The sequence below is a fragment of the Ipomoea triloba genome, chromosome 4 (genome assembly GCF_003576645.1).
Source record: "Ipomoea triloba cultivar NCNSP0323 chromosome 4, ASM357664v1".
NCBI lineage: Eukaryota > Viridiplantae > Streptophyta > Magnoliopsida > Solanales > Convolvulaceae > Ipomoea > Ipomoea triloba.
The window spans coordinates 14,018,816-14,032,320 of NC_044919.1; the positions used below are offsets into that span (position 1 = coordinate 14,018,816).

The window sequence follows — 13,505 nt, forward strand, 5'->3', positions numbered from 1 at the left end:
TTTTTTTTTTTTTTTTTTTTTTTGTCTGAGGAAATTTAATTATTACATCTCTCCATGAATGCTGGGATTATTTCCAGTGATTTGAATAAACAAAATATTGGAATTGAGTAAACTTTGATGAGTTAGGCATGCTTGAATTACAAAGCTCTTGCTTTTTTAGATCATAATCGTTCTGTTGCTTCGAGTTGAATTGAATAGAATCTAGTTTTAGTGCTTGCTTATCAATAATTTGATATCCCTATTTTGTTGGGTAGAGGAAGGCTACTCCTTTCTCCGTTTGGATAGCAGGATACCTTACTCGAACTACACAATTTTTTTTTAATTCCAGTTGATTTATTTTTAATTGAACGGAAAAAGTATGGATTCATCTAAAATTGTATGCTTTTTAGGTGTTTAGCGTGGTTAATAGCTGCTGAGCAGTAGTTGAAAATTTTGAGTGAATTTTTAATTGATTTTCTTTCTTTCATTATTGCTACTTAATCAGTTTTCCAGATTGGCTTCTGTTTAACTATTTGAGTTCTGTTTACAATTGTAATTAGTAATGAAGTTGATATTTAATCCATCTTTTAACTGAAGTGTATGAAATTGGTACTGTAAATTACTTTGGTGTGTGTGTGTGTGTGTCATATCATTTTTGTCAAACTGCATTTTGTTCTTTATTGGAACAGAAAACTGTTGCATCTCCTGGAAGGGGAATCCTTGCCATTGATGAATCAAATGCCACCTGTGGAAAGAGATTGGACTCCATTGGACTGGAGAACACAGAGACGAACAGACAGGCCTACAGACAACTTTTGCTGACCACTCCTGGCCTTGGGGAATATATTTCTGGATCCATCCTTTTCGAAGAGACACTTTACCAGTCAACTACTGATGGTAAGAAGTTCGTTGACTGCTTGCGGGATGGGAAAATAGTGCCTGGGATCAAAGTTGATAAGGTAGGACCATCCTCTAGTGTTTTCGAAATTTTGATGTGCAATTTGATTTAATTTTAAATCTTTCTAATACTAGTCCCAATTTGAAGGCATTTATATTCAGATAGATTTTGTAGGTCCAATTTTTTTACTGTTGACCTCTGCCTATATAGGGTTTGTCCCCACTTCCAGGATCCAACAATGAATCTTGGTGCCAAGGTTTAGATGGCTTAGCTTCTAGATCAGCTGAATACTACAAGCAAGGGGCCCGTTTTGCTAAGTGGTAAGGCTGCCCTCTCCCACCTTATCCTGTTGCACATACTCTTATATTTCTATTTCGGTCCACTGAGCTCCTCCAAGTGAACAAGAATTAAATAGTTGATTTGGCAATATTCAGGAGAACAGTTGTCAGCATTCCTTGTGGTCCTTCTGCTTTGGCTGTGAAAGAAGCTGCATGGGGTCTTGCTCGTTATGCTGCTATTTCTCAGGTATTTTCACTTCTTTTTCTCTATTCTTTTAACCAAATCTTTTGAGTCTGTTGATTGACTTCAGCCTTGTCTGTTGAGTTCTTCCTTGTTTAGAAACATTAGTAATATAATAATATCTAAGGGGAATAAGTAAAAGAAACCTTCTGCTACCTTTTGATTGTTTTTCGTTGATGCTTCAGGATAATGGTCTTGTGCCAATAGTGGAACCTGAAATTCTTCTTGATGGAGACCACCCAATAGAGAGGACTCTTGAGGTTGCAGAACGGGTGTGGGCCGAGGTCTTCTACTATTTGGCAGAAAACAATGTTTTGTTTGAAGGAATTCTGCTTAAACCTAGCATGGTTACCCCAGGGGCTGAACACAAAGAGAAGGCTTCTCCAGAGACCATTGCTAAGTATACTCTCACTATGCTGAAAAGGAGAGTGCCTCCTGCTGTTCCTGGAATCATGGTATGAAATCCTATTACCATGCTCATTAGTACTCCGTATTTGTTTTCCTATCACTGTCATATATTGTTCTCTAATGAAAAGTAAAAGCTGTTAAGAGTATTTGTTCTTCAATCTCTTTGATGATGTTTTTGACATTGGAAAGATAGTAGTGGAGAACTACAAATCTGCACGGTTCCATCTAGAACTTATAATTCATTGATTTCATAGCTTTAACTATGATCTAATACATCAATGTTTCTTCATTGATTTGTGCTTACGAGTATGACTGGGTATAATGATATTGTGTGTTTCTTACCTGTTAGTTCTTGTCCGGAGGACAATCTGAAGTGGAAGCAACATTGAATCTCAACGCAATGAATCAATCTCCAAACCCATGGCATGTTTCCTTCTCATATGCACGAGCACTGCAGAACACCGTGCTGAAGACATGGAAAGGGCAGCCCGAGAATGTGGAAGCTGCACAGAAGGCGCTCTTGGTTCGTGCAAAAGCAAACTCCTTAGCACAGCTAGGGAAGTATGCTGCCGATGGTGAAAGCGATGAAGCTAAGAAGGGAATGTTCGTGAAGGGTTACACCTACTAAGCACCAAGTTGCTGTTTTAGTAGAGTTGTATCTTGACTGCTGAGGCAGATTAAGAATACCGGTTGTTTTTATTTTATTAAATTTCTTTTTGGTCTTGAGATATTTTCCTCTAGTAATAAATCGAATCAAGTTTATATGTAGAAGTGTAACCCTGAATGTAGAAGAAAAATGTGCTTTAAGCCAGAATGGGACTTAAGTTTGGAACTATTTACAGTTGCTGTTTTTTTTTTTTAAGCAAACCAAACCATTTTTATTTACTTCTCAAATTTGTAATGTACACCAGGCCCGAAAGTGACCTCTTAATCAACAAAAGGCTCATCATCTTCAAGCTAACATCATCCATTCCACTATGCTAATTCTAAAGTGCAAACCTGCAGATGTGTACCATCCCTAGCCTATGCAATAGCGTGATCATTGGCCAACCTATTCCTCATTCCTATCAAACAAGCACTTAACCAAGCATACAATTCACAAGTCAAAATTAGAACAAATATTCAACCACGAACTTGTGATCCTTACCTTGCACCAAAGAATGGGACCGCTGCTCAAGGTCCACCACTTTTCACTTTCCTTGACCCCACAGTATGACTCTCAAAGACCACCGTTAGGGCACAAGCTGAGCTGACCCCTTTACGTATAGATCTCTGTATTTTAACCGCAAGGGGCTTCACCAGCTCATGCCCTAAGCAATGGCTTCCACCTCTCCCACCTCCCACCCTTAGAATACAGGCTAGTCCTCTTCGTGCAGAGCTCTGCATGGTATCGAAGAGGACCTTAGTAGCCCATACCCTAAGCGATGGTTACTCCCTCGCACTCACCCTTAAAAGTACAGGCTAGCTCCCCTTGTACAGATCTCTGTATTTTACCAAGGGAAGCCTTTGCAGCCCATACTTTTAAGCAATGAGTGCACTCACCCACTCAATTCTTTCACCTCCATTTCCTTCTTTTTTATTTTCCTTTCTTCCTAGCTTTCTCATACTGTGAGGTCCTCCCCCATACTTTCAGCAAACCACACCAATGGGCACTCCCATTTCAGTGTGCAGACCTGCAAGGGCCCCAAGCTCAAGTGATCAAATATAACATGCATGCACACCACACATATCATCTCACACAATTCAAGGCAATAGGTTGGCCAACTCACCCTACACACATTCTAGGTGAGATACCCACCATGCAAATTTACCCCCAAATACCCACCCAACCTTACTTATTACAGCACAGTAGCTAAAATTTAATGTCAAATTCAGTTTGATCATTTTTCCAGGCCATATCAGCATTCATTGATTTCCTGCTATGATTGTGCCAGCATCATCCACCTGCTGCCATCCAGCCTTATTGCAGCAGATCCTCTTCAAGAAATTTCCTTAAACCTGCAAGGCAAACAGGAAATTATATATACTGCAAAGCCAAGCTACAATAATCCCTCCATTTGCCTGCAAAGTAACAATATTGCTGCCCCAACTGTCTAGCCTCTACCTTCTCCCTAGCTTCTTTTAGTCTCCTCCAAACATGGGAATCCCCCCCATACTTGAGAATAATGGTCTAAATACTTCATTTGGTTAATGGTTCAAGGTACGGTTTTTATAGAATTTCAATTATGGGTTCAATTCGAAAGTATTGGTTAACAGAAAAATTTGTTAGCAATATCAGTTTACAGTTGCCATAAATGTAGTGCTACAATTACTGCAAAAAGCTTTGGAAAACCTACAAAAACAGAGCCCAGAGGAGGATGTCTGAAACCAAACATATCATGCAATGCATTCTGAAAAAATAAATGTTATGATTTACCTTTATGAAACACTCACCGTACATCTGCAGCAACAAATTGGACATGTTGGATTGTTGCGCAGCCATTGGGCAATGCAAGCATTGTGAAACCTATGCGAACAGGGTGCCAATTCAGTAATCACCATTCCTCTCGTAAATTCTTCCAGACAAATGCTGCAACATTCCCCATCTTCGTCATCATCATCGCTAAGCCGTTCCGTTCTCAACATAGAGATTTCCTGCTCGGACATTCCCACGTTTCCATGCCCAAAAGGTTGAAACATCAAATCGAACAGAAAATCATCTAACTGTTCATAATAATCACGGACAGCAGGGGTGTCGTCATTCAAAATCATTTCACCATCCAAGAAATCAGCCGACCTCATCGGTTCTTCCAACACGTAAACAGTTTGGAGGTCGACCGACAAAGACACCCCATAAAACCAGTTTCTGCTACGAACTAGGTCGAATGCAAACATCGCTATAGGATAAATGATATCAGCCCCCAGTGTGGCGAGTCTGCCCAAGAAGAACGAAAGAGCACTCTCCCGAGAACTCAAGTGGAAAAGTGGATTGAAGTGGATTTCGAACCAGTTGTCGCGCAAAGTAAAGGAGGCTACAGAAGAACCTGGCATCGTAGCTCTGGTAATCGTCCGAATCCGCAATCTTCCGTGACTTGGGTATGGCAAAGGGACGCCGCTCATGTTCATTATTGCCGTAGCCATTAATGCCGATTATGTTTCTTGGGAATTGAAGGAGAGAATTGAGAGAGAAGAGCGCGCAAAGCAGAGACAGAATTAGGAAACTAAACACTACTTCCTACTATAAATAACTTACAAGTTAGCGGCAAGTCGGTAACTTTAAGTATAACGGCACAATTAAGCTTTAAATTTTCAAACATATGCTACTGTGCCGTTAAATTTAAAAAATTAGAATGAAATTAGTAAGAAATGTAAGGAAAATTACATTTTTATTCTCTCAATTATATTATTCTTTGCTAGCTGTTTTAGTTTCTAAACTTTTTACCGTTGCAATATATATAACGGCCCCTAAGTAATCTTTAAAAAAGTTAAATCCTAAAGCAACAAAACTATTAAATTCTATTAAAATTTTACTTAATATATGAGTATTAATATTTTATTATCTTTATTCTTTATAACCTTTTCAATTTTGGTATTTCATTTGCAAAATAAAGAATTAGTGACATTTTTCCTAAAAAATTTTATATTTAAGTGTGGTACATCTTCCCTATTTTTCCTACACGTAGTTGTTAAAATCAAGTTTTTTTATTATTTTATTTTATTTTATAAACGTAATATCAAGACTAATAAAGATTATAATTAAAGAATAAATCTTAAAAAGTACTAAAATACCATGCACTAAATAAATTTTAGAGTTAATTACCGATTTGATCCATCGACTATTGGGATTTCACCACTTTGGTTCTCGACTTCTAAAATTGTCCAATTGCATCCTCGACTATGTAAACGTTAACTGAAATGGTCCTCAGTCTATTTTATCGTTAAATTAGAAGGGTAAGATAGGAAATTCCAATAGTCATCTTCTTCACAGCGATCTTAGTTCCATTATCGAATTCACCCTCGTAAACCACTGCATATCCTCCGCTCCCCACCACATTCGGTGAAATAGTTGGTCGCTTTTTGAAGAACTCGGATGGGGAATATAGTGCCCGTTCCAGTTCCAGTACCGGTAATCGCAGTCGTCGTCTCATTCCTTGCTGTCCGGCCAGATGTCTTCGTTAGACGTTTGGCGTAGAGCTTGTAAGAGAGGAACAATACGAGCACAACTGGCACAAGAGCAGCTAGAAGAATACCAACAATCTTGCCGACGGAATTCGACCAATCTTGCCAACTAAATTCGACACATCTATTCGAAGCAATGGGTTTCCACGGCCATTGAAACGTAAAAAATCGGGAAGATCAGGTACAAAGCCAGATAAATAGTTATCAGACACGCCAAGAATTTGTAGCAGATGCAGAACGGCCAAGTTCTCTAGTTTCGAGCCGGTAAGATTATTGTCATTTTTTTTTCAAAACAAACCAAACTTCATTAATTCAAATCGGAATACAACTCGTTGACAATAAAAGGAGGGCTAGACAACCACTCCTGACGAACAGACAAAGAACAGGCTTCCCTAGCTAGATTATGGGCAACACTATTCGCTGTGCGGTTAACATAACAGATAGCTACGCGACTAAGGGAACGAAGCAAATCATTAATATCAGCAATAATAATATCAAAGGATGAATTCTCTCCACACTGCAAAAGACCCTGAGTTACTTGGAGAGCATCAGTTTCCACTTGGACATTGTTGATACCATTGCTCTTAAGCCAACTTAAAGCTTCCTTGATGGCCATAGCTTCAGCCTCCTTCGGTGAAAATAAGCCCCTTCCTGGAATGCTAGCAACTGCAACAAACTGACCATACTCATTCCTTACCACCCATCCAAATCCCATCCGGTTGGCTAGGTGATTAACTGCAGCATCAGAGTAAAGCTTCAGGTAGCCCCTTGGAGGTTTGGTCCACTTCTGTGCCGGTAATATGCCATGGTTGGGGGCTGTGCTTGTGCCAGTAACAATGTTGTTCCAGTCGGCCAGGTAACAGGTTGTACCATGGAACAATGCTGTAGGATTCGAAACTTTCCCGTTCCAAACCATATCATTGCGAGCAAGCCAAATTTTCCAGCAAAGCAGAATGAGCAGACAACAGCTCTCTTTGTCAAGCTTCAGCAAGTGATGATCAAACCAAAGCGCTAGGTGTGTGAAGCTTCCTGAGGAGATAGGTAGGCCACTCACGCCCCAAACTGATTTTGCAAAGTCACATTCGGTGAATAAGTGGCACGAGGTCTCGTCCCTTAAGCTACAAAGATGGCACACCGCTTGACAGTTCACACGTTTGACTCTCAGGTTGTCTACTGTTGGTAAACACCCAGTGCAGGCCTGCCAAATAAACACTTTAACTTTTCTAGGAAGCTTTAGATTCCACATTGAAGTCTAGGGCATTGGTTGAGGCATAGGAGGGTGATTAACAATGCATTTATAACACCCTTTAACAGAGAAAGTTCCATCAGAATCGCCGTTCTAAATGAATTTGTCATCTCTCCTGGCCGTGCCAAGGGGAATGCTCAGAATCAGCTTAGCATCCCGTTCCACAAATATCTCCCGGATTATCTCCTCGTCCCAGCCCGTGTTGTCAACCTTCATAAGAGCAGAGATTGATTCGTGCTCAAGGAAGGGGAAGGGAGGGGTGATTATCGTAGGATTGTCCTGGGTAGGGAGCCATTTGTCACCCCATATCTTTACTGACCGGCCGTCTCCGATCCTCCACCTGCTATGTCTTCGGATGATCTCTTGAGTCTCCAATAAGCTGCTCCAAATGAACGATGGATTGCCTCCCTTTTTTGCGTCCAGAATTGAACAATTAGGGAAGTACTTCGCTTTATAAACCCGAGCCACCAAAGAATTCGGATTTTGCAGCAATCTCCATAACTGCTTTGAGATCAAATCCAGATTAAAATCTCTGATGTTTCTGAAGTTGAGTCCACCCTCGGTTCTTAGCTGAGTTAGATGATTCCAAGCTTTCCAGTTAATGCCTCTTCTGCCTCTTGTTTCGGCTCTCCACCAAAAGGAGTTCATAACTCGTTCAATCTCGTCGGCCATCCCTTTGGGTAACAGAAATAGACTCATGGTATGAAGCGGGATAGCTTGGATCACATTCTTCAATAGAATCTCTCTCCCGGCTTTAGTAAGAAATTTGTTGGTCCAGCACTGCATTCTCTTCATAATCCGTTCCTTTATGAATCCAAGAATACTTCTCTTATTCCTCCCCATGATCGCTGGAAGTCCCAGGTAGTTGCCTTCCGTCCCTTCCTTGTAAATTTGGAGAGTGGATTTCACTTGATCTCTGGTTTCCCTTCCCACATTAGTACTAAAGGAGATGGCAAACTTGTTATAGTTGATAATCTGGCCCGACGCCCTCCCGTAAGAATCTAGCGTCTCTTTGATAATTGAGCTTTCCTGGGAATTGGCCTTGATGAAGATGAGGCTGTCGTCCGCGAAGAATAAGTGGGAAATTCTGGGAGCATCCTTTGCGATAGAGATTCCATGGATGATTCCTCTAACCTCAAGTCTCCTGATCATCGCGCTTAGGCCCTCTGCCAACAAAATGAAGAGATAAGGAGATAGGGGGTCCCCCTGTCGCAGCCCTCTGTGAGGTAGAATAAGACCAATTTCAATGTTATCCTGCAACACACAATAAGAAACTATGGAAATACATTGAAAAATCATATTAGTCCAATGAGAGCCGAATCCCATTCTGGTAAGCAAAGCTTGGAGCAGGGGCCACTCCACCCTGTCATAGGCATTTCTAATATCCAATTTGACAGCTGCAAACCCGGCTTTGCCTTGAGTCTTTCTCTTCAGGAAGTGTTGGGTTTCGAATGCTAGCATTATGTTGTCTGTGATCAGCCTATGAGGGACGAAGGCGCACTGATTTTCTGAAATCAAGTTCTGGAGCAGTGGTTTAAGCCGGTTGGCAAGGACCTTGAATATGATCTTGTATATGACATTGCAGAGGGCAATTGGTCTTAGATCACCCATCCCCTCTGGAACACTCTTCTTCGGGATCAAAACTAGGTGAGTATGATTAATACCATGTGGAAGAACACCAGATGAGATCACTGAGTCACAGAAATAGACCAGATCATTACCCAATATATCCCAGTATGCCTGGTAGAAACTGGGGTTCAGACCGTCTGGTCCTGGGGACTTGTCCTGATGCATACTGAAAACTGCAGATTTAACTTCCTCATATGTGACCTTTCGAGTCAAAGCAATGTTTTGGGCGGTGGTAATCTTCTCCTCGATACAGCAGAGGACGCTATCCAAATCTCCCGGAGAGCTCTCAAAGAGCCTCTGAAAGTAGTCCATGATCAACATGTTTAAGTCTGGACCCTTTAGCCTCCAATTACCTCTCTCATCTAGTAATTTTTCAATCCTATTTGCCTTTCTTCTCCCCTTCACCGAGTTATGAAAGAACTTCGTATTCGCATGTCCTTCTCTATACCAAGAAACCTTGGCCCTCTGCCTCCAGAAATCACTCTGCTGAGTAAGTGTTTTCAAATAATGCTTCTGAGCCTCTCCGAAAGCAGCTAAGCTAGCGGGGTCAGACTTCCCCTTAAGTCTTGCCATTTGGGAACGAAAAATATCAAGGTCCTTGGAGAAGTTTCTGTAAATGCCCTTCCCCCAAACCCATATAGCTTTACTACATTGGTCCAGGCGACATAGAGTATCACTCCCTCTGGAGTTCTCCCACGTCGACCACAGAATTTCTCTGCACACAACCTCCTTAATCCAGATATTCTCAAAACGAAACCTACGGACTTCGCTAGCTTTGTTCGTGGAAATCGGCGTGACCAACAGGGGTAAGTGGTCACTGGAAGGGATAGTCAAAGATGATCCCCTGGCTCTCTCAAACTGTTCGAACCAAAGGACAGACCCAAAAATCCTGTCAAGTTTCTCCTCAACCCAGTGCTCTGAGCCACGACCCCTTTCCCAGGTGAATTGATGCCCTAAGAAAGGCATCTCCTTCAACCCACTACACTCAATAGTGTTCTTGAATCCCCTAAGGAGCCAATCGGGATGCGGAACCGTACCTCTCTTATCCTCCTGGCTTAGGAGGTCGTTGAAGTCCCCCATAATAAGCCACGGCAGATCACTTCTCTCCGATAGGGCCAAGATAAGATCCCAGGAATCTCTTCGCCTAGACCTCTCCGGCATGCCATAGAAGCCAGTAAATCGCCATAGAAGATTGCTCCCAGCGAGTGTGATTTCGGAATCGATATGGTTTGGGGAGAATGAGGTAACCGATAGTTCAATTTCGTCTTTCCATAATAGGGCCAAGCCTCCTCCGCGGCCCACTGGATCCACAGTAATACAACCCTTCCAGCCCAACTTCACTTTAATTGCCTGCATCTTGTTATTGTTAACTAAAGTCTCCATAAGAAAGATAACCACGGGTTTTTTCTGGTGGACTAGGTCCACTAACACCTGAACTGTCAAAGTGTTGCCCAGCCCCCGACAGTTCCAAGATAAAATACTCATTGGGATAGGCGGGCCTGAACACCAGGTCCCGCCTCTAGCAAGTTTTTTGGCCCAATAAACAAGTTAGCCTCCTCCACCACCATCTGATCATCACTATTGGGCTCCTCATGAGTTCGGCCCAACTTTCTTTTCCTTAAATCAAGCTCCGCCGGCCCATACACGTATTGTGATGGGCTTGAGACTGCCCTACTGTCCATGAGCAATAAATGATCCTGTGACATAACAAGCTTTCCATTAAATGCTTCTGAAACTGGAGTCCTCTCAGAAAGAAGGTTATTACCCACTAGGTAATGCCCCGTCTCTGCTCCCTCCGTATTGTCTGAAACCTCACTTTGTCCCTGCCCTTGTCTGACATGCGAAAAGGTGGGAGTAATGTTATCCGCACTTGGCTGCCGGCGAGGTGGCTCCTGCAAGAGCCATTATTGTCATTCAAATACAATTTTCTTCAATGTAGTCAATTTCTCGCAAGCAAGCCACCAAAATCTGTGAAATGTTACCTGAAAATGCTTGTTTTCCAGATCCACAATGGTCACCCCCTGCACATCGCAACTAATGAATCTCTATTTTCTGCAAGGATCATTCCCAGACCAAGATTCGGCTAGGGTTAAGGGGAATCTAAGATTGGCAGCCATATTGAGAAGTGTCATGCCCTATAACTTGTTGTTCTACAGAAAAACAGTTCTTAATCTGTTTTTTGTCAGATTCCGCAACGAATCGGCTATAAATCCGGTTAATCGGTTGTCTTCGAGGCGCAAATCCGAGAGATTTTGGAGCCCGTAAAGGTCCGAATTCTGACCTGTGAAGGCATTCCCTTGGAGCCATACTTGGGACAGTTGGGTCATGGAGGAAATACACACCTACAATGGCTTAGACAATGAAATTACATTTTTAGCCTCAGTTTTAACGTCTACCAAACCGTAGTTTAGGCTGAGGACCAACTCGGTGAGAAATAGCATAGTCGGGGATGCAATTGGACAATTTTAGAAGTCGATGACCAAAGTGGTGAAATCCCAATAGTCGAGGGACCAAATCGGTAATTAACTCATAAATTTTAATAGAATTTAATAGTTTTGTTTATTTTCAATGGTTAAAACTACAACCTTTTTGAAGAGTTAGGTATATATTGCAACAGTAAAATATTAGAGATTAAAACCGTTAGAAAAGAATAATTGAAGGGCTAAAACTGCTAGCAAAGAACAATCGAGGGCCGGGACTAAAAATGTATTTGTTTTCAAAGTCTAATTATACCTAGCTACTAGTAAGATACTAACCACTTATTGTTGAGTTAATTTTTTTGGGTATAGCCCAGAGTTTCCACCGTCGGACACAGTGACTAATCCCCTTACTGGATTGTAGGCACCTCTATTGGGTGGGACAGCTAGCCTATTGTTGAGTTAATGCTAATTAACTTTTCATAACACTTTTATTACTTATGAAATTACTATGTGAACTCCCAAGTTCTATTCGAGTTCTACTTTCACTTTCAAATTCTAGATTTAGACATTTTACTTGTGACCAACATGATGAAAATAGGTTATCTTGTTTGTCACACCAAAAAGTAAAATTGAAGGAGTAGAATTTGGATGTAGATTGTTGAGCATAAATAATACACATAAATATGCAATCCAACTAACAATTTGGGCTTTTAGTTAACATGGATCATATGCTTCAATTTGGTATCAAAGTCAACCTCATACCAAAGGTCATGGGTTCGAATCATAATCATCGGTCCCCGCACACGTGAGGAGGCATGGGTTCGAATCTCCACGACACCCGATATATAAAAAAGTGCACACATGAGCGATATATAAAAAAGTGCACACATGAGGGACATGGGTTCGAATCTCTGCGTCACTCAATATATAAACAATTGACGACCCCCACACACGTGAGGAGGCATGGGTTTGAATCTCCGCGACACCCGATATATATATAAAAAAAAACCAGACCGGAAGAACGAAAAAGCACTCGCAGAGAAGAGCCCGCAAAGCAGAGACAGAATTAGGAAACTAAACTCTCCTTCCTTCCTACTTCCTACTATATATAAATTGGCAAGTCGGCAACTTTAAGCATAACGGCAAAATTAAGCTTTAAAGTTTCAAACATATATGCTATTGGACCGTTAAATTTAAAAAATTAGAATGAAATCGGTAAGAAATGTAAGGAAAATTATATTTTTATTCTCTCAATTAAATTATTTTTTGCTAGCTTTTTTAGTTTCTTAGTTCTTTACTGTTGCAATATATATAACGGCTTCTAAGTCGATCTTCAAAAAAGTTAATTCCTGAACCAACAAAACTATTAAATTCTACTAAAATTTTACTTAATATATGAGTATTAATGTTTTATGAGTTAATTTTATTTTTGATCCTAGATTTTATAGGTGACAATCCACTTTTAGTCCTATATGCTATTGGGCCGTTAAATTTAAAGAATGAGAAAAAGTCATTTGAAATCAGTAAGAAATGTAAGGAAAATTACATTTTTATTTTCTTAATTAATTTTTACTAGCTGTTTTAGTCTTTAACTTTTTATCGTTACAATATAAATACATGTATATACCTCTAAGTCTTCAAAAAAATTAACTCATAAATCAATAAAACTATTAAATTCTATTAAAATTTTACTTAATATATGAGTATTTTAAAATTTTATCTTTATTCTTTATAACCTTATCTGTATTGATATTTTATTTGCAAAATAAAGAATTAATGAATTTTTCCCTAAGAAATTTCATATTTAAGTGTAGTACATCTTCCCTATTTTCCCTACATGTAGTTATTAAAATCAATTTTTTTTTATTATTTAAAATGTAATATCAAGATTAAAAACGATTATAATTAAAGAATAAATGTTAAAAAGTAATAAAATACCATGCACTAAATAAATTTTAATACAATTTAATGGTTTTGTTTATTCAATGGTTAAAACTGCAACCTTTTTGAAGAGTTAGGGTATACATTATATTACAACTGTAAAAGATTAGACACTAAAACCGTTAGCAAAGAACAATTGAGGACTAAAACAACTAACAAAAAACAATCGATCAACTAAAAATGCATTTTTTTCCGGTGTAATTATACCTAGCTACTAGTAAGTTACTAACAACTTAGTATTGAGTTAATGTTGATTAACTTTACAATAACACTTTGATTACTTACGAAATTGAACTCCCAAGTTCTA

General features: G+C 40.0%; 1 protein-coding gene across 1 annotated transcript in view; it reads left to right on the forward strand.

Annotated features, from left to right (window-relative positions):
* The window catches only part of LOC116016943 (fructose-bisphosphate aldolase 3, chloroplastic), a 4,429-nt gene extending 1,786 nt beyond the window's left edge, over positions 1-2,643 (forward strand). Inside the window, exons 2-6 of the mRNA XM_031257410.1 lie at positions 669-938; positions 1,088-1,197; positions 1,312-1,402; positions 1,582-1,851; positions 2,154-2,643. Coding sequence (XP_031113270.1) covers positions 669-938; positions 1,088-1,197; positions 1,312-1,402; positions 1,582-1,851; positions 2,154-2,432 — 1,020 coding nt within the window. The 3' untranslated portion in view covers positions 2,433-2,643. The remainder of the gene's footprint in view (positions 1-668; positions 939-1,087; positions 1,198-1,311; positions 1,403-1,581; positions 1,852-2,153) is intronic.
* Positions 2,644-13,505: the final 10,862 nt, after the last annotated feature.